This window comes from Cucumis sativus, chromosome 3 (genome assembly GCF_000004075.3).
Source record: "Cucumis sativus cultivar 9930 chromosome 3, Cucumber_9930_V3, whole genome shotgun sequence".
In the NCBI taxonomy this organism is placed as follows: Eukaryota; Viridiplantae; Streptophyta; class Magnoliopsida; order Cucurbitales; family Cucurbitaceae; genus Cucumis; species Cucumis sativus.
Genome location: NC_026657.2, coordinates 21,154,760 through 21,175,555, shown reverse-complemented (window position 1 = coordinate 21,175,555; position 20,796 = coordinate 21,154,760). Strand labels below are relative to the sequence as shown.

The 20,796-nt window shown below is 32.5% G+C and overlaps 3 protein-coding genes and 1 long non-coding RNA gene across 6 annotated transcripts; 1 reads left to right on the top strand and 3 right to left on the bottom strand.

Annotated features, from left to right (window-relative positions):
- Positions 1–1,867: 1,867 nt before the first annotated feature.
- Positions 1,868–3,855, bottom strand: LOC101218089 (profilin). Its single transcript, XM_004149132.3, has 3 exons — positions 3,622–3,855; positions 3,060–3,197; positions 1,868–2,430 (listed from the first exon to the last, which is right to left on the bottom strand). The coding sequence occupies exons 1-3, from the start codon at positions 3,742–3,744 to the stop codon at positions 2,296–2,298; spliced, it is 396 nt and encodes a 131-aa protein (XP_004149180.1). The 5' UTR covers positions 3,745–3,855; the 3' UTR covers positions 1,868–2,295.
- A 1,834-nt stretch (positions 3,856–5,689) lies between these two features.
- On the bottom strand, positions 5,690–10,076 carry LOC101217854 (mitochondrial-processing peptidase subunit alpha). The gene is made up of 13 exons (XM_004149131.3): positions 9,885–10,076; positions 9,144–9,383; positions 8,728–9,024; positions 8,435–8,602; positions 8,068–8,235; positions 7,615–7,695; positions 7,350–7,416; positions 7,108–7,205; positions 6,856–6,928; positions 6,706–6,776; positions 6,452–6,501; positions 6,191–6,303; positions 5,690–6,091 (listed from the first exon to the last, which is right to left on the bottom strand). The coding sequence occupies exons 1-13, from the start codon at positions 9,921–9,923 to the stop codon at positions 6,039–6,041; spliced, it is 1,518 nt and encodes a 505-aa protein (XP_004149179.1). The 5' UTR covers positions 9,924–10,076; the 3' UTR covers positions 5,690–6,038.
- Positions 10,077–15,717: 5,641 nt separating this feature from the next.
- On the bottom strand, positions 15,718–20,644 carry LOC116402785. 3 transcript variants are annotated; one of them, XR_004215428.1, is made up of 4 exons: positions 20,375–20,644; positions 19,048–19,150; positions 18,786–18,916; positions 15,718–16,346 (listed from the first exon to the last, which is right to left on the bottom strand). It is a non-coding gene; the product is annotated as an uncharacterized LOC116402785 (long non-coding RNA). The 3 variants fall into 3 exon arrangements; XR_004215427.1 differs by lacking the exon at positions 15,718–16,346 and having other exon boundaries at positions 18,414–18,916; positions 19,048–19,249; positions 20,375–20,643; XR_004215426.1 differs by lacking the exon at positions 15,718–16,346 and having other exon boundaries at positions 18,414–18,916; positions 20,375–20,643.
- LOC101220704 (ATP-dependent 6-phosphofructokinase 6) lies at positions 16,097–19,451 on the top strand. Its single transcript, XM_011653176.2, has 12 exons — positions 16,097–16,352; positions 16,689–16,735; positions 16,827–16,866; positions 16,944–17,006; positions 17,094–17,231; positions 17,308–17,520; positions 17,616–17,684; positions 17,772–17,901; positions 17,997–18,262; positions 18,391–18,439; positions 18,547–18,701; positions 18,826–19,451. The coding sequence occupies exons 1-12, from the start codon at positions 16,134–16,136 to the stop codon at positions 19,024–19,026; spliced, it is 1,590 nt and encodes a 529-aa protein (XP_011651478.1). The 5' UTR covers positions 16,097–16,133; the 3' UTR covers positions 19,027–19,451.
- Positions 20,645–20,796: the final 152 nt, after the last annotated feature.

Here is a 20,796-nt window from a genome sequence, read left to right as displayed (position 1 = left end):
TTCTCCGATGTTGATTGAGCAGAAGACCTCACTGATAGAAGATCCACCACTAGTTATTGTTTCCATTTAGGTGATGTTCTTATCTCCTGACGTAGCAAGAAACAATTTGTTGTTTTTCATTCTAGCATTGAGTCCAAATATCGTGCTCTACCTTATGCCACTTCATAATTACTATGGCTTCGTTGGCTACTCACTAATATGGGAGCCCCACAGACATCACCCACTATTCTTCATTGTGATAACCGCAATGTCATTCAAATTGCACACAATGATGTATTTCATGAACGAACGAAGCACATTGAGAACGATTGTCACTTTGTTCGCCATCATCTTCAAAGCAACACTCTCCATCTCCAATCCATCTCCACCATTGACCAACCTGTCGATATCTTCATTAAAGCTCTCTCTTCTCCCTGTTTCACTTTGTTACTTCACAAACTCAAGGTGACTTCTTCTCTACCAACTTGAGTTTGAGAGAGGGTATTACCAAAATTATAGTAATTTGACCATAATCATTGAGTATATTACTGTATTTATTCTTTCCTTATAAGTTGCATTATTTTAGGTATATGTACACTTTGTATTACTGAAAATATATCAATGAAATACACAATTATTTAAAATAATTTATAAACTGGATCTCTAACAACATTCAAATATGCACGACCTCCTACTTTTTTTTACAAATAATTTACAAAATAACTAACTTTTGAATTTAAACATAAATTAATCTTTTATTTAATAGATTTTTATTTAAGGTTTACCAAATTTATTTTAATTTGTCAAATTTTATGCATTTGATTCTAATTTGAGGACAGTTAGATTTGTAATTGATATCAAGTTTATTAATCACTAGTTTAAAATAATTTTCTATCCCTAACAAAATTCCTTAGTTCTGTATTTAGTTTTTTAAAATATAATAAAATAAATTAAAATATTTATAAAATATCACAAATATACTATATTGTGATTTATTTTTATTATTTGTAATAAGTTTTTCATTTCAAATAATTTTCTTTTAAATAAGCCTAATTTTTTTTAAGTAAAAAAAAGTAGTCTTTAAAATACCTTTTACTTTTAAATTTTGGTTAAGAATTAAAAAATGTAACCTTAGAAAAAAAATTGTGACAAAAAAAAATTAATAGATAATCATGTTGTATCTTCACAAATGAGGTCACTAAATGGGACTACATTAACAAGATTTATTGTTTTAAAAAGTAAATTATTTTTTTTTGTAATTAACAATTATTTTTCACCAAATTGTAAAAAAAAGTAGTAAAATTTTTAAAAATAAAATAATTTTAGCATATTCTAAATGAAACCCCAAATGGAAGCTTAGTTTCAAATTTTCAATAAAAGAGTTTGGTCTGAATGGCCCAACGATCCTAAAGTATGTGATAGAATTTGTTAATGGGCGTTGGGCAAAGCTAAGCATGCAAGGAAGAAGATATAAAAGCAGTTTCTCACCACCCTCCTCCTAGTTGAGTTACCAAAAGTCCAAAAGTCCAAACTCGTAACGATAAATAGTTGAATTATGAACCCCAACTCCAAAGCACTCACCACACCTAATGTTCGATGGGAACTTCCCAACTAAACGGTAAATTCTATTTCAAAAGTAACTAATCATTTTTTTTCAAAAATAGAAAAGAAAATTTACAAAGATTAAAATAGTTTGGTTCTCTTTCTACTTTTAACAACTTACGTAGAAGGAAATATAGATGTACCCATTTTAAAATTTTAATTAAACAATGAGTAACCATAAGGGTGGGGAGTAAGAACAAAAACAAAAAAACTTACCCAGTCAATTCATCCGGAAGTCTAAAGGTAAAAATAGAAAATTCTTTTAGAAAATTTCAATCAATCAACAGAACAAAATGTCGGTTCTCTTTAAATAAATGAAAATAAATAGTAGTGACGCTTATGTTCCATGCTGTTTCTTTCCAAGATACCTCCTTTCTGATTACGGCTACTCATTACTCACATACAATGTACTCATCACAACTTTTGAATACTTATATTAAAAACCAAAATAACAATATATAAGTACAATCTCATACGTGTAATGCTTTCATAAATTCATATTTGAAGCCGTGTATTCATAAATACACAAAAAGAAGGGGAAAAATAGAAGCCAAGAATACATAGAATGGGTAGAAATCATCGACCAAAATCACCACACTCTCGCTTTTTCATCCTGATTCTCCACACTGTTATTTTCTCTAACCAAGCAGTTCACAGCCATAAAAGCAGGACACCAGTTCAAAATCCCAATTATGTATAGAATAGAAGAAGAATTTAGAGGCCTTGATCAATCAGGTAATCTCCCAACTTCTCAACAATCACGTTGCACTGTCCTGGAGTCATAGGTTCATCATATAAACCAAAAATCAGTGCTTGGGTTGTTTTCTTTACAGTGATCCCAGAAGTGCCCTGTCATCAGGTGGATGAAACATAAACCAATTTTCAAGAACCATCACAAACTGTACTGCATTTCTTATGAAAACAGCTGAATTTTATTGCTTGATGCGAAGTCCAATGTCTAAGATTGTATGTTAATTGGAAATTTGAGGAACTGAGTTGGATTGGATAGTGCTTTATTAATGATTCAATAAGAAAAAATGTAGAATCTTAGAATAACCACAATGGAGAAACTGAAAGTTTGACATGCATAGGCAATACTGTGTGAGCATGCATGTTTTTGAAACATAACAAGTCCCAGATTAGAGATAAAGTGAAGAAAATAATCTTCCACACAAGTTTTGGTCTCTTCTTTAGATTTGATTCGTAGAGAAGAACGCATTAGTGATGGCTCAACTAGCCAAAGTCGGATTAACAATTTTCACTCAACATCTTTTAGTGAGGAAAACAAAAATAGCTTAATGATCGGAATATGCAGTCATTGTTCTTTATACTCGCAGAATAACCAGTCCTGACCTAATCAGGTCTATGTATAATCTGTATTAGATTATTCAGAAAATAGAATGAGCAACATTGATGATGGATGATGGATTATCATAAGATGAGAATCACAGCAAGATAGCACTGGTACCAAAGCATACCTTCTTTCCACGGATAACAGCTCCAGATTCTCCCTGAATAACCATGTACTTTGATCCACCAAGGTGTAACCCAGTTGGGGCAAGAGATCCAGGCTCATCAAAATCCTTCATAATGGCAGAAATCTCTTCTGGCTTGTACTAAAATAGCAAAGGAAGATAAATAGTTATTCATCCAGAAACTACTATCAGCCAACACAATTGCATTGAAAAATGTGCTTAATCAACAAGCATAGTTAACAATGGCAAAGTTTCTAATCCCAATACAGTTAAATGTATTCGAAACAGAATTCCTCAAATTACATCAGACACATTACATCCAGAAGCAGAGCAGGCGAAAGTTTTTTAAAAAAATGAAAGTGCAAAATTGTCAGATCTCATCAAGATCATAATAAGCAAAAAGAAGCGGAGTAGATAGTCGATTTTGACGAAATGCGGTCATTATATCGAAAAGAGAAAATGAGGGAGCCGAATTGATGATAACATGGAGAACAACCAGAAGGGAGAAGAAAAGAGAACAAAGAATATAGCATATAAGAACGAGAAAGAGGCGATCATAGGAAACCTGAGGGAAAGCGGAACTCTGAGCCCAAACAGAACCGTCGTTACCGATTATAGCAGCGGCTTTGAGATGTTGGCCATCAACCTCATACATCAACTGATCGTCAATGTAAGATTGCCAAGACATATTAAAAATCCAAGGGAGTTAATGAATGAACAAAAAAGAATGAGTTTGAAATATGGGTTTCTCTGTTTTGGTTGTGTGTTAAATGGTAATCGCAGTTGGAAGAAGAAGGAGAAGGGAGAGGGGTATATATAGTGTTGATGGAATTTTGGTGGTGTGTGTGGTGATGTATTTAGGAGCGTTGATTAGGATGAGATGGAAGGAGAGGCGTTGATGTATGTAATGTGCGTGTGGGGTGTGGGGGTGTGGGGTTTGGTTTACTTTTGAATCCACAAGACTCGTTCGGAGTGGAGGACCCTAATGAAACGTGGCAGATGCCAAATGGGTGTGTGATTCGCTGTATCCCCAATCATTGTTTTTCCTTTTCTATGTTGGAGGAGTATGCTATCTATGATGACCGTCTGATGCTCTTACCTCCCTCTATCTGGGCCCTCACTTTCTTTTTAATACATAAAATACCAACTTTTGCTTTTAACATTCATTTCATTTTTGCGTACTCCAATACGAATCATTCTCCCCCATCATTCATCTCTTTTTATTTCAATATTTTATACTACTTGTCCACTTTTCTTTTTCATTATCTTCTATTATGTTGAATGTTATCCTTTTTTCGTTTACCTAAATGGTTCTTCTCTTCTTATTCTTTTATCTTATGTTACTTAACTCCTATCATTTTTCACAAACTTCTTTTTTAATTTATTTCCAATATTTGGTATTATTATTATTTTTTTTTTTTACAAATTCGAAGTGAGCATTCATAAATAGTAGGAGGTACTTACAATTACATTCTCAATCTTTTTACAGTAACAACCGTTAAAATTGGACCCTCAAACTTTACAATTATTCTAATACTTAGACCCATAAATAATAAAATTTGAATTATCAAAGTTTAATGGTCCAATTTTAAAATTTAGATAAGTTTCATAACTCATTTATTTTATTTTGAAACCTATATAATTGCAACTAACACCATACTTTCCGAGTTGGTTTTGAATTTGCCCTTATTTTGTTAACTTTCTATTCCATTGGTATTTACACATATATTTTACAATATACATCTAAATGTTATCTTACTTTATAAAATTCGTAATTCAAAATTCAAAATTTCATTCACTAACTATAAAAACTTTCATCAATTTTCATAAAATTGATTAGGATCTTGATATTTCCAACAATATTAATATTTCATCTAGTTTAATTTGTTTACCCTTTTTAAGTAAAAATTGTCATAAATTTAAAAACCCTTTGGTTCCTATTTAAAATTTTGAAATTCAAATTTAAAATTTATGCTTAAAAAATAAAATAATATATCTGATGTTCACAATTTTTTTAAAACAACATTAGAAAGCAAATAAAATGACAATTTATTATTTTTGAGAGTGGGCTATTTCGCATATTCTTTTTTAAAATACCAGTCTTAATTATATATTTTTTCTTTTTTTTTTTGTTTTTGAAAACGTAATAATGCAAATGATTATTTTTTTGTACTTTATTTAAAACGTAAAAATGAAAATAATTACAAGCCAAAAAGGGACCTTAAAATTTAAAATATTTGTTTACAGTTCTTAAAATCTGGTCAAAATTAAGGGTAAATTTATAATTAATTAATATTTGATCCATTCATCAATCCCATAGAAAAACCACTTAAATCTAATTGAAAAACTATTAATCATTATAATATCTTAAACTTGAACTAACTTCAATAAAAAGAAAATATAGAGACCAAAGGTGTTTGTTAATAAAATAATATCAATTCTCCAATTGATTGAATTATTATTTAAATCAGTGTGGGACTCAAACGAAAAGCTAAAAAACCAATCATGCAACAAAGCAATAATGTACTAAAAAATTATGCGTTAGTTGCAACAAAACCATTGATGTATTCCTGTTCATACACATTTAGCTAATTTATTTTACTATTAAGCTCATCAAGAAAAAAAGAATAATATAACAACCAATGGATATATTTGCTTGAAGATTTGGAGAAAAGACCTATGAATTTAAGAACATTTTTTAGACAGTTTTAAGTTGGTCTTGAAAATATTAATACCAAAACTGCCAGGAGAAAAAAAATGGCCGGGTTAATATTCAAATAAATAGGGCAAAAACTCCTCCACAATTCACAGGGAGCAACTCAATGAATTGGAAACAAACAGATAATTTTACATCATCTGAAAACTTTCATTCGAATAATTTATTGTGAAAGGCGAGAGCAAAGTTGAAACTGCTTCCAGGGCGAAGAACAACAAAAAAACAGACGGTATCAGAAATGATGAGCTTCAAAATGCACAGGTATTTCATTTTCTGTGAAACAGGCTGTTAACAGACTCGTAGGTCGGCACGTTAATAACTGCAACACCAACCATGAAGATTCCGGATGTCAATCTTAATAAAAGATATAGTAATTACATCAAGATTTGTTAGTTTGAGTCACAAGTGAGAAGATTACCGTCTCCATATGATGCCATTGTTAAAGGAGAAGATATAACTTTCTGGGCAATGTTAGTAATATCGTTCAAAGTGATCGAGTCTACGGCCTTTAAGAAGTGCTCAACAGGTTTCCTGGAATATTGAAAAAACGTCACCCAAAAACTTAATTTACTGGAGAATGCAAAGACAAGGACAAGGCTCATGGAGTAAAAGGAAATTGGAGGAAGAAGTAATTGTGCAATTGTTTCAGTTGGAAGCTAAGTTTGATCACAAAAGATACCTCTCTCCATACGTCAAAATCTGCCTCCCAATATCCTCAGACACTATCATCTGCAAGATAATGAAATGTCAGCTTGCAGTTGTTTCTTTCTTTCTTTACTTTTCCTTTTTCAAAAGGAAAGGGTCTGCTTTCAATTTCACATGTCACCATAAAAGTGAAAACAACCACGACAATCGGGTCCTCCGATAAAAGACATATGGTGCGCGTGAGAGAGAGAGAGAGAGAGAGCGAGAGAGAGAGAGAGGATAGAGTACCCTGGATTCTAGATTCATCAAAACTGCAGATTTTGTTGACTCTTTGGCACGGTTAAGCTGCACCTGGGAAACTGCAACAAATAGAGAGCAAGACATGTTAACAATATCAACTGCTTTGGTTACAAAAATAATAAACAAAAATCCACGAACCTTGTCCAGGAGTTGCAATTGAGATTAGTTCTGATGCAGCAATATCAACTGCTTTGGCTACAAAGTTAGAACCCTGGACCCAAAGATTACACATTTGTAATTGAGATTATGATAGATAAGTACATAAAATTAAATTAATGCAAGACGAATAATCAGACCATAATTCTGCACATAATTTGGCAGCTATATTCATAAGATGACGGCTTAATAAATTAACCAAATAAAAAATCAAACAATTGGATTGTGCCTTACGGTGCTAGCATAAATTCCAAACAGTCCAGTGTTATTGAAGATGCTGTTAAATGCAGAAAAAGATTGAATCTGCTGGTACTCATTCAATACTCGGAGATCTGTTTCAAATCCAAAGCAAATGAAAATATTTAACCACACGTAAAGCCGATAACAAATAAGAAGAGATTAAAGAACAGGCCATAGATAAAAAGGTGAAGAAAATGTTAATCAAATGCTAAATCGAGAACCAATGTAATACTTACATAACCTCGAGTGCATGCCTTTACCAGGGCCCCCAGCAGAAAATGAACCACCACCTCCCATAAGCATCTGCATGACTGAGAGACTTTAATAGTATTCATCAAAGAATAAATTTTTAGCCATGGTTTTTTTTACCCCTGTTATGAGATTACTTGAACATGTTTTCTATTCTTCATTTTTAAAATAATCCAACAAGACAATTTGATGAAGTTGCCTTCGTATAATAGGACGCCATCTTTACAATAAAAAGTTAATAAAACGTAGTACCTGAAGAACCGTCAAAACAATGGCATCTTTCTCCTTATGCCAGCCACCAGGAACCTCAAAAGCCAGGGCAACATGTGTGCTCTGCTCAAATGAAAAGCCTATGTGAATATACGACAATGAAGCAATAAAAAACAATATATATGTGACTGTGAGATCATAGAATAACAACCGAGTTCATTTTTCTCTTTTTATGATATGAAACCAAGTTTATCATCCCCACAGCCATTCACAGGAACCAAAGGTCAAATTACCTGTCTTAGCCAAGTAATGTTCAATTCTTTGATAATTCACTTTTCTTTACTCCCGTATATGGTTGTCAAATAGTTAGAAATTTAGAAGACTTCAAGTATAAAAATCATCCAAGTCACATGCATTCTACCTCGTTTAAGGTTTGGATCATGGTCCAGAGAGTTATTATGAAAAAGTAATTAGAATACATTTACAGTTACACACCCCACAGTCAGCTTGACGACGATAATCCCCTCCAACATAGACAGATTCCGGCACTTTCACACCAGGTACATTGGGTAGGTCAGATAGAAGAGGTTCTGAAATGGATAAAAGCTCCTCATGATCAACCCCTGATGCTGCAAGCACCATTCTAGAAGCAGTATAGTTCTCCTGAAATCCAAAAGTGGAAATCAAAATACCAGAAAACACAAAAGGGAACAACCACATGAAATTACCTCATATTGAGGGGTTAAGAAGATATATCATGTATGAAGAAAAAAAAAGTAGGTCGCATGGCCTTCATCCATAGAGGACCAAAAGAAAAAGAAAGGAAACAACGAGATCAACGGAAAAGAATGCAAGATCTCACAGCAATAAATTCCTCCAAGATGGTGCCATCCAATCTGCTTAATGCAAACTCTGGAGCCACAAGAGGATTTGCAAGTGCACCAGAATACCCAGCAGAATGAACTGCCTCAAGGAGTAAGCCCTGGGGGTTATTTGCAAGTTCCCCAATTTCTGCTTTTAGCTTTTGCAGCTGTATAAACACATGGAGTCAACATATCAGCATTGGATACAGAAGTCCAAAACTACCATTTTCAAACACAGTTATCACTTATCACATGGATATACTTCCAAACAAGTGGCCAGATGACTAATTACCTCTTCATTGATTTCCCAATCCAAAAATACAGGATTCCTGACACAGTCTACTAGCAATTCCACCATTTCTGGAACATATGTCTTTAGAGCATCAAAAGTGTATCCCATTTGTTCCCGGGAGGCGGAGGCACCTGTGTTGCCACCAATAGCTTCTACTTCCCTAACAATGCGCAAATGGCTTCGGTTCGTTGTACTCTTGAAGGCCAACCTTTCCAACAAATGTGATGCTCCAGAAGACAACGGGGTCTCATATATGGACCCACAATCAAGATATATCCCAATAGAGGCTGCAGGGTTCTGGTTAGCCAACCGGTCTAAAACTTGTCAGTATGATAAACAAGGAAATAAACATGTTAACTATACAAATTAATTCAGGAAGAGCCATGATAAACAATAAGTTTCAAAGCCACACATACCGAAGAAGTTTCTGAAGCTATTCTGACACCATTAGGAAGTGTTGTAATCTTGGTTTTGCTTGTTTCAACCTGATCGGGCAATGGTGGTGGGAGGGTAATGCCAGATAGAGGTATTTCCATTGGAGGAAGAGAGCTTGAACGTTCTCCAGTGAGCCAGCTAAAAAACCCTCCAGACGTTGGTCTCGCAGCAACTGCACTGGATGTTGCAAACCTAGAGGCCCCCAAATTGGCCGCATGGTTCTAATTCACAAAATAAGAAACTGTGAACAACTCTTTCTAACATACGTTCATGAGAGACACACAATGTAGGAAATGCAATCTCAAGGCATAAATCTAGTTTTGAATAGGACTAAAAATAAATTATTTTTCACCATCCAAACCATGGATGAACCATTTCATGTAAAAAAAACCAACAACCATAACTGTATTGACAATACGAGTTAATCACATAATCATTTCTGAAAGACGTAAAAACGAATGCCCATCTATCCAAACAACCGAGTGAAAGCAGCATAAGCATTTTTCATCCCAAGCATCCGATAACTAGGTAAACAATAGAGGATCAAAAGGGATGGTCAAGCTTTAAATCGTCAGAAAGAAACCATATCCAGGGCACATTAAAGAGCAGCAAACATAAACAAAACAAAACAAAACAAAACAAAGACCAGATCTATAAAGGCAACACGTTTCTTCGATTCGGAAAAGAGATTAATTAAACACAAAAAGAAGGAATAGACTGACCTTGAGCGACCTGAGTCGTGAACCGGCGATTCTATGCATGGTGGAGCTGAGTGGCAGTGAACCCTAGAAAAGGTTGAGGCTCGCCTTAGTTTTTCCCTCGAGTACGGTTTTCAAAGAAACCCCAATGGTGGCTGTGACGGGGGGCGGTAGAAGGGAAAGGCTTTGCTTTTGTTCCTTCAACCAATACATCTAAGTAAAAAATAAGTAATTCAAGGTTTTTTACTATAATAATGAAAGTTCATTTTTTACCCTTAGAAATGCCAACTTTATCAATTTCATCCAATTACATCTCAAAATTATAGACGAGTGATTCAATATTAATATGAATTTGGTGAATTTATAAAGTTGAGTGAGACTATGAAGTTTTTTTGCCTAACTTTTTACGAGTCAAACGGTTAAAAATAAAACATTTCACCAAATATTTTGAAAAAGTCTTTTTTTTTATTATCAAAATTAATTAATTAATTTATAAAAATTAAATAAAAGGTAAACATTCACATACTTGTATAATTAGTTAATTTTCATAAATATAACAAACCGTACCGTCGATGTAACAAAATGAAAAAGTTTTTCGAACAAGAACAATCGCAAAATTGTAAAAAAAAAAAACATTTGAAAAAGTTAGGCACATGGCCCAAAGTTTGACTTTTTTTTTAGCAAAATTTGACACCAACACAATTAAAGAAAAATTGAAACTGAAAACTCTAAATTACCCTCGTGGATGAACGAACTTGTGCATAAAATTTGATTGATATGTAATTATTATATGTTCTTCTATTTTGACCAACATGCGTTCAGTGACTACACTTGGTATGTTTTGCCACATCAATAATTTAAGGAATCATTTGTTTCTGAAGTCTTCAGAATATAGTGTCATTCACCCTCGTAATACGTTATACATTACGGTTACCTCTACAATAAAAGTTGGATAGGAATCAAATAGCTATTAAATTGATATACAAATATATAATGGTAAAGATGGTAATTAGATTGAAATAAGATATCAATCAAATAATAACCTCATGACAATTACAATGATAACCTAACTTAAGCTACTCAATCTCTAGCCAAAATATTGGTCAAGAAAATCCAAATGTTATTGATGAATCTATACTCCCAATCAAATGATGTCATTGACATATCTCAATTTTCTAGTATCTTAATGGGACTTATTTCCAATAGTTTACAACTCAAATGCTTTGGAAGCAAGAAAAATACGAAAATAATCCTTTTCAAATTCTAAAAAAAATCAAAATTTAAACAAAAACCTCATCAAATTACTCACAAATATAAGTGCAAATTTACATGGTTTTTAATTAACTAAATCAAATTACATGATCTCCAACTATCTCTACCCGTTTGAATCTTGGCCTTAATGTTGTTGATAGTGACGGAAGACTTCACCTCAAAAGTGATGGTTTGCCTATGTGTCTTTTCCACCATTCTCAAAATAAATAACTCAAGACAGTAATTGAAAATGGAAAATTATTTTCTAAAATTGACTTATTTTGTTAAAATAGGATTAAAAGGTTCCTCAATTATTTTATACTTTTATTTTAAATAATTATACCATATTTTAAATTGAAAGAATAACTTCTCTTTTTCTCTTTCAAAACTATTTTTATTTTAAATTTTAAATATACTAAAATTATTTTTATAAAATCAAACAACAAAAAACTTCTAACATCTAATAAACCTATTTTTTAAAATTAACTAAAAAGTTTATTATTTTTAAAACTAAGGGATTAAACGCATATTCATTAGAATGTAAAGACTAGAAAAAGTAATTTTTTCTTTAAAATATATTTTTTAAATATGTTTAAACTAGAAGGATTTTGCCGATAAAACACATGAATTCATTGTAATAATATTTTAGTTTTAAAGGACATTTGTGAAAATAGCAAAACAATTTATGATAATAGTATTCATGTCACTACATTTTCTAAATTGTAAAAGTAGCAATTTTATAAGCTGACAGCCCTCTAATAATCATATAATATATCTAATTATTTGTCATATTTGTAATATGAAGAAAAAAAAGTGTTATATGCTGGTTTTTTTATATGAGAAAAAAAATTTAGGCATGTCCCTAGCTTGTCATATATATGATACAATTTTCCTAGTTTTAAAGTCAATTAACTCACGAAAATAAGATTTGTTAGGCATGTCAAATGCATGTCCTTGGACCAAAGAACTCGAGGGGTTGGCTTGACTCGATTCTCAAATTTAAATTTAGGAACCTTAGATCAACATTCATATCAAATGCATGTCCATTCTAAACACTTGAAACCTTAAGCTCATGAGATTTCTTTCCTTCTTTGACCTAAGCTTTAGAGTGTGTATAATAAACAACATACCGGTGGAAAAGTCATTTATCCTTTAAACTACAAATCTTGTTACGACACATGAATGTCAAGTGTGATTACCTTGTCTCAATTTTCCTATCAACCATATGAATATAATTTAGTTTATTTTTTTAACCAATGACACTATTGGATATGCGAAATTACAAAAATAAATAAATAAAATTTAACCATCAAACTTTTTAAACTCTGTAGTTATTTATTTAAAAGCGTTATTGTTCTATAAAAGAAATTGGAACATCACTTTCAATCTTTAATAAATGTTTCAAAAATACTGTTGAAGTACAACTCGATAAGAATATTGTGGCAAAATCTTAAAACGATGTGGTTGTGTCCAAGTCTCAATTTCACCGTCCAATACATTGTTATAAGTCTTGACTTTCATTCAATACTTTTATAAATTTCTTGTTTAATAGTAGTTTTGAAATATTTATAAAGGTCAAAGGTAGCATGTGTTTTGAAAGAATAGTAGTCGTTTTTAAAAAGAAATGACTAATTTAGAGTCGTTGATTGCAATTTAGTCGTAAAAGATGGACCATAAAAAGTATACGATAAGGCCTTAAGGCTAGGGTATGCATAAAAAGTATTAAACTATAATGTTATGAGTATCCAATGTAGAAAAATCTTTAAGTCTCGAGATGAACATCACTTTGTTGGGTATTTGTCTATAAATTTAAGGCCATTTCTTGGATGAATGGAGTATAATTAGAAGAAAACATGTGTTTAATTAAGTAATCCATAAGTTAGCAAAGATAAAAGCATCTCTTGCTTCGAGTCATTGTGTGTTGTCCAGATTTATTTGTTGTTATTTTTAATTCATCTTGTACCTAAGGGATTGATTTGGTCGGTTTTGTTCTTTTAAAAGTATAATTGTGGTATACACATATTTGAACTATAAACATGTGGTTTATGCTTACTTGTAGATAATTCTCTTAAAGGATAGTCTAGTTTGATAGATTTTAAATTTTAGTGCACTCACATTTTTATGTTAATTCATTTGTTGATTTTATGGCAGAATATGTGAAATTAAACAGATTACTTGTTAGTATACCAGTTTGAGTCTTAATGTTGAGATAGTCAGAAACAATATACGAAGCTCACAAAGAAAATACGAAAAATAATTAGAAATTCGACAAAAGACGTTATATATGACATGAGATATAAGACTGGCAGAGATGGCTAAATTAAAAAGGTGTAAGTGCTAATTACCTAAGCTATAATTGGGGCAGTTATATAGGATATATTAGTTTAGGCTTCCAAGAGTGCCTCAAGTAGCTTGTATTCATGAGACCTAATTGAATCCCTTTTTTTTGTCTTTGTCATTACTAATTTACATTTTAAACTAAAAAAATCATAATCCAACTATGTTTATTTGTTGCATTTAGTTCTAACTTCAAAACTTTTTCTTCTAAATTAGAATTTTGCAAACACTCTCATAGAATACAATATTTCAAATACTTTCCATATCTATTGTGTTGACAATGTACACTCGCACTTAACCATCATTTTCTTAGTAGATTCTTAAATCAAATCAATCGGTACACAAAGATCACTCAATAATTCTTTAGCATGACCTTTGAAATGAAATTGACAAAGGTTGTTATAGTTTCCTAAATGGGAGTATTAGAGTCTTCCTATCCTTTTTCACCCTACAACCAAAACAAGAAGTTATTATTGTACCAAATCAATCTTATTTTAAAGAACATTAACCATACAACTAAAATAAGACTTTATTAAGAACTTTCTCCATTGCCATTATACTCACACATAGAAACTCATATAGAGAAACTCAAATGACAAACTGATCACTAACACTCAAAATTACGTGATCACTTTTGTTCTAACCTGCAAAAAAAAGAACTTGTTCATTTAGTAAGGGTTTTGACTTTTAATCAAGATTTTAGTAAACTATGTTCCTCGACTATTTCAAATATAGCAAATATTTATAAAATATCAGGGATATACCTAAATAATAGTCTATCTTGACGTTATATTTATAAATATATAAGGTTTGATTATTTAAAATAATTTCCCAATAATGTATATGATAAATGAATGTTCATTTTCTCATAATTAATTGTTTAAAAGAATTGAGAATGAATGTTGATTTCTCATAATTCTCCGTCCATTCCAAACACTGCCCTATTTTTATGTATTATTTACCGTTATTTTCAATTCTCTCTCTCTCCAGGTAAGCAACCAAATTATTGACACCCATTTGTCACATACTTAAAATATTCATATATAATATATTAATATTTTGAAGAACCTAATTAGACGTTTATTTTACAATAAAGTACAATAGGGGGAGAAGTTGTTTGTATCATACTATATAATATATCATCTATATATGACAATGGAACTCAAACCCAATTTCGTCATTCCCTGTTGAAAAAGGATAAAATATATATATATTTAAATATAATTCCTTCAACAAACATGAAAAATGATCAATATATAGACAAGCATGCCCATTGGTGTCACTCCCTTAAATATACTTTTCTTAACATCTAAGACCCAAATAAAAATATATAATTTGGCTTTCGGTCTTTTTCTCTGTATATATATAAGAGAGACAATCTTCAAAAATGACAATGAGTTAAATATATACACTTCTTGATTGTAGTGGATCCTGTAGTGTTTTTTTTTTTACTATTTTTCAAAAATTCTCCTCCTCCCCCACCCCAGAAAAAAAAAAAACTTCGAACCCTGATTTCTAAAATATTAATAAAACTAAGCTCTTTTACAGAAAAGATTATCAATGTCAACTTGATGTAATGTATGGTTGGAAGGCATCAAGAATCTTCTCAAACATTAGTCTCCAACAAAAAACTAATGTTATTTTTCAAAGTTAAATATATATTGATCTAGCAATAAATGTAGCCAATAGAATCTAACTATACACTCCAGCTCCAGCTATGTTGAACAAGAAAAATCTTATATATAATAAATGTTATACATTGAATCTAACCATTTCTTTAAAGGAGAGTTCTAACTTTTGATCTCAGCTCCAACTTTATCAAGTTAAGTGGCGGTAGGAAATTAAAGCTTTTTACATATAGCTAAACTTATTTTGATTGAGTTTAACCACGGATTAATTTATGATAATTGTCATATTCACTCACACAAATAAAAAATTATATAGGTTTTTAAAGGCTTATTAGTATTTTTTACTAGATTATGTTTATTTATTTTTTTATTCGTGAGTGTTCAAGTCAGTTTACATGCACCTTCACTAATTTCACAAGACAACCTGCTTAATTCTATAACATTTGGGTATCAAAAAATTTTATAAAAAATTAATTTCTACATAGATGGCCACCGTGAATTAAATTTATGAGCTCTTAATTAAATATCATCATTTCTCTTTTTTTACCATTTGAAACTCATGATGGTTTATTGGAGGATGTTCTTGTAGCTCAACTCTATAGTAAGAAAATTCATACCCAAAATAGCTACCTATATATCAATTTGTCAAATCGGTTGTAAAGTCAACCCTTCTTTCTCTTTCTCCTTGTGCTTAATTCAAGTTTGAATTGAAGTTTCCTTCTAAAATATTTGACAAATTAGCCCATAGAGGTTCCCCCATAATCCGTGAAACTGTAGGTCTAGGTAGCAAAATCACAAGCTGCACGAATATGAGAACCATGGGAGATTCAAGAATATTCCTTTTCTTTCTTTCGGACTTTTCTACTTTTTTTTCATGGCTTCCTCACCAATCCTCTAGAAGCCACCACTACTCTGCCTTTTCTAACTATTTTTCATTTCAACAAGTCACCACCATGACGTTCTTCTTCATAAAAGTCACCACCATCTGACGTTCCTGTCGATCAGTCTACAAATATGCCTTCTCTTCTTCCTTCTTCTTTGACCTTCTTCAATTCCCATGGATTCTTCCTTTTCTAGCTTCTCTTCTTCTTCCACTTCCATCCACTTCTCGGCACCTGCCTCCGATCACCTCCCCTTTTGGAACCGCGGATCATCTCCGATGGACCATAATGGTGGGAATAGTAGAGGTGCTCCCGGAGATTCCTTGACTGGTGGTGACTTTCATTATGTTCTTGAAGATGTCCCTCATTTGACTGATTATCTCCCTGACCTTCCGGTAGTTGCAAAAATTTGTTATAATGCCTCAATCATGTCATAACCAATTGAGTTATGTTTAGAAAATTTTCTTTTACTTATTTTGTTATGTTTGATTCTGATTTTTTAAACCTTACTATTTATGGAATTTATCTTCAATGATTAAAGTAATTAAAATAGTTAGTAATCCACAAGATCATGGTTAAAAAGTTAAATTTCACTTTAGTATCTACTCTGCTTTGATTGTGAGTGTATACGTTTTATGTTTTTGTTGTTTTCCTTTCCCCTCCGTAATTTTAAAATTACCTACTTTTATGGACGAATGAAGAATGAAAATTTGTCTGTTCTTTTTTTACAGGCAAATCTAAATCCTCTACAAGACAATCCTGCCTATTCTGCGGCTAAGTATGTCCCTTCGGTGTTTGGTTGATGCACAATTTCTTTTGTTTGGGAATGACACCAATTAAAATATTAATGAGAGTTGAATTTTCTTCAGGCAATATTTTGTTAACGTGGATGATGCTGTTGCTCAAAACGTAAGTGATCAAGTTCTACTTCCTCATGAAGTTGGGATTCAATTATTCTGATTTTCCTATGGTTTTGTTGGAAACAGGTCGTTGTTCATAATAACAGTCCGAGAGGGACACATTTTCGACGAGCTGGACCTCGTCAGAAGGTTGCTAGATGTTTTTTTTACCTACAAGTGTTTTGCCATCATTGCTTTAGTTTCTTTGGATTTTAATCCAAGTCCAAAACTTTTCAGGTGTTATTTGAATCCGATGAAGTTCATGCATGTATTGTAACTTGTGGTGGTTTGTGTCCTGGTCTTAATACAGTGATTAGAGAAATAGTATGTGGATTGTACCGTATGTATGGCGTCCACAGAGTCGTTGGAATTGAGGTGATTATATTCCCTTTTCACTATCCTTCATCACCATTAAAATTATCACTAATAAGGGCAATTACTTCACCTATAGGGAGGGTACAAAGGTTTCTATGCAAGGAATACAATTCCGTTAACACCCAAGTCGGTGAACAACATCCATAAACGTGGAGGCACCATCCTTGGAACGTCAAGAGGTGGTCACAATACCACCAAGATTGTTGACAGCATTCAACACAGGGGCATCAATCAGGTGTACATACTTGGAGGGGATGGAACTCAGAAAGGAGCTGCTGCCATTTTTGAAGTAATGCACATTGGTTTGGTTATTTGCAAATGGGTAGGATATCTAAAGATTGAAGAGCTTTGATCTCATATAAATTATGGTTCTTATTTATACAGGAAATCAGAAGGCGTGGGCTCAAAGTTGCCGTAGCTGGAATTCCGAAGACTATTGATAATGACATTCCTGTAAATATTAGTGAACTTGTTGATTAACGTAGCAGCATGAACCATCAAGTCCATATTTAAATCTTTCCACCATTCCTCTTCTTTTAGGTCATTGACAAGTCATTTGGTTTTGACACTGCCGTGGAAGAAGCTCAGCGTGCCATTAGTGCCGCCCATGTTGAATCGGAAAGTAATGAGAATGGTATAGGGTTGGTCAAATTGATGGGTCGCAATAGTGGTAAGATTTTGCCACTTGATCGCTAGTTGGAGTTTGAATTTGTGACAAAAAAATCTTTTTCCTTAACCAATCTTATTTGATCTGGAATCATATAGGGTTTATTGCAATGTATGCAACTCTCGCAAGTAGAGATGTTGATTGTTGCTTGATACCAGAGTCACCCTTTTATCTTGAAGGAGAGGGAGGTCTATTCGAGTATATTGAGCATTGCATAAAAGAACATGGGCACATGGTTATAGTGATAGCTGAAGGAGCTGGACAAGAACTCATGTCTGAAAGCATACATAAACTAGATCAACAAGATGCTTCAGGAAATAAGCTACACCAAGACGTTGGTTTATGGATATCCCAACAAATCAAAGTTCGTCCTACCTTTATATTAAATACTAAAAGAATAGATATATATACACATACATACATATATACATACATACATATATCTTGCATATACTAATTATGGAGATTAACTATGAGTTTTGGTTAATCTAGGACTACTTCAAAGAAAAGAGGAAGATGGTAATAAATCTCAAATATATAGGTAGCCTGGGTTATCCTTCTCTGTCATGCAATTTTTATTTTTCTTCAAACACAAACACACAAACATTACTTATTGTGATTTTTTAAAATTTTTTTTTACTTTTGTAGATCCAACCTACATGATTCGAGCAGTTCCTAGCATTGCATCAGATAACATCTTTTGCACCCTTCTTGCTCAAAGTGCCATTCATGGCGCAATGGCAGGATATACTGGATTTACAGTAGGCCCAGTAAATGGAAGGCATGCTTACATACCATTTCAGGTAAGCTCAATATCATAAACCTTTACTTTCCCATGTTGCTTAAAGTTAATTGTTCGTATATTGGTATGAAAAGAGGTCTAGTACCTGAAAATAGACCAATCTTATGTTGCTCCTACATTTGCAGCGGATAACTGAGAGACAAAACAAAGTAGTGATTACTGACAGGATGTGGGCAAGGCTATTGTCTTCCACCAACCAACCGAGTTTCTTGCACCCTAAACATGTCAGTGATGAGCAGAACAACAAAAATCTATCGGTCCAACTAGTAAGCAGTTTTAGAAAAGAGAATCATGTAGAAGAGAACAATGTAGAGAAGTTAAAATAGTCAAGTGAAGGAACGCGTTACCTCACACAGGTTAGCTGAAGCTGCTAAATAAGTATCTGGGGATCGTTAGTACGTATGTCCAAAGAGATGAATAACCATCCATCAGCCAGGTTTTTTTGGGACGCTGAGATGGAAAATAAAGTCATATGTATCTTTTACCCTTTTGAAATTCGGATTGTTCCATATTTCATATTTTGTAATAAAGTGGTCTATGCTTGTCATGCTGTCAAGAAAAGAAACAACGAGAGTTGATCAAATACACCATAGAGGATCTCCTTCTATCCTCCAAGTTCACAGCCAATAGGTTGGCTGGAAGTCTTAAACTCAAGACAAGAATAAAAATAAAACAATTTCCATTGAGTAAAATACTTGAGTGTAATCACCACAAATGCAATCATTTAATTGTGATGACGACCTTTTATGAACTACTTTGTGTATCTCTTCTTTCTACTTCAGAGGTTAGAAATTATATCAAGGCAATTAAAATATACACTAACACTACCACTAACGATATTATAGATGGACGGCAAGCTCACTAAACTCAAAATTAACATTCAGCCACACAAACCTTGAGAGTTTCATAAACCAAGCTCAAAGGTCAATCATACCATTATGTAAACTATAATCGTTTCAAATTTCGAGAGCACTATTACAGATGATATTGAAGTGTATTAAAATTATTGTAAATGAAAAGAAACAGTGTAAACATATAAATTAGTCCAACGAACAGTTATCACATCACAATCATTACTTTCATTAGTAAACACAAACTAATTTGCTCTGATAAGGATTTTCCTTCTTTTTTTTTTTCTGTAAAAAGACACTGGCAAGGAGATTTCAAAGCTCATCAGAACCAATTCTATAAGATTCATTTTTAAACAAACTTTTAATCTAGGGTTTTACTGAAGTTCTACCATCGTCGATTATTATTAATTGACTCGATGTACCATTAATTTATGACTTTGTTTTAGTTATTGTTAATTTCTATAAACAAAATATATACAAGAAGAAAAACTGGGATTTCGTGGAAAAACTGGTGCAATCTTAAGTAGAAGATTTGCCATTTCAGAGTCCTGGTTCATGTTTGTTTATTGGTTTGTTTTCTAAGGAGACGCAGAGAGTAATAATAGTATGATTTAAAACCCAAAAATATGAAGAATGACGGTAGAATCAATGCAAGTACAATATGAACAATGGACACAAATTACCATATCATATTTTAAAAAAAATTAAAGTCTATAGCAAGTGGTGGGGAGAGGGGAAAGCAGGAAAATATATCATTCTTCAAGTGAAATTTAGAAGAAAACCATGGAGATTGATAATCTTGAAGTGTTAGGATAAGGCTAACCTAGAGATAAGCATGTTGAAGTGAAACAAAAATGTAGTCTTACACAATACCAGGATCAGCAGCGAACAAGTAATGAAAGACAAGAGAAGCTTGGAGATCAGTAAGATCCAGAGAGGTTCGGAGAATGGAGGGAAATAATGGATAATTGAAGGGAAGTTGGAAGGAGTGGCGTTGTGGAAGAGGGAAGAATTGGGATTTGAAAGAGAAGTGCAGGAGAGGAGCTGTGACAATATCACGATTTCGTAATTAATAGCTTTTTTTCTTCTTCTCTTTTAGAAAAATAGAAAATTAATCGCCCGTTAAAGAATATATCTTTTGAAACGTGGGATCAAAATTAATCGCCCGGAAATATTAGATTCACTTTTCTATCGATATTCAAAATATGATAAAAATATCCACATATATATCAATCAAAGTTTTGG

Excerpts from the sequence above, each read along its gene's own strand:
- LOC101218089 (XM_004149132.3), bottom strand. The coding sequence starts at position 3,744 with ATGTCTTGGCAATCTTACATTGACGATCAGTTGATGTATGAGGTTGAT. Across the intron at positions 3,198-3,621 it reads AGAGTTCCGCTTTCCCTCAG|TACAAGCCAGAAGAGATTTC; the intron begins GTTTCCTATGAT and ends TTGCTATTTTAG. Across the intron at positions 2,431-3,059 it reads CTGTTATCCGTGGAAAGAAG|GGCACTTCTGGGATCACTGT; the intron begins GTATGCTTTGGT and ends ACCTGATGACAG.
- LOC101217854 (XM_004149131.3), bottom strand. The coding sequence starts at position 9,923 with ATGCATAGAATCGCCGGTTCACGACTCAGGTCGCTCAAG. Across the intron at positions 8,236-8,434 it reads TCTTGGAGGAATTTATTGCT|GAGAACTATACTGCTTCTAG; the intron begins GTGAGATCTTGC and ends TTTGGATTTCAG. Across the intron at positions 6,929-7,107 it reads TTGGAATTTATGCTAGCACC|GGTTCTAACTTTGTAGCCAA; the intron begins GTAAGGCACAAT and ends CTTTGGGTCCAG.
- LOC101220704 (XM_011653176.2), top strand. The coding sequence starts at position 16,134 with ATGGATTCTTCCTTTTCTAGCTTCTCTTCTTCTTCCACTTCCATCCAC. Across the intron at positions 16,353-16,688 it reads ATTATCTCCCTGACCTTCCG|GCAAATCTAAATCCTCTACA; the intron begins GTAGTTGCAAAA and ends CTTTTTTTACAG. Across the intron at positions 16,736-16,826 it reads CCTGCCTATTCTGCGGCTAA|GCAATATTTTGTTAACGTGG; the intron begins GTATGTCCCTTC and ends AATTTTCTTCAG.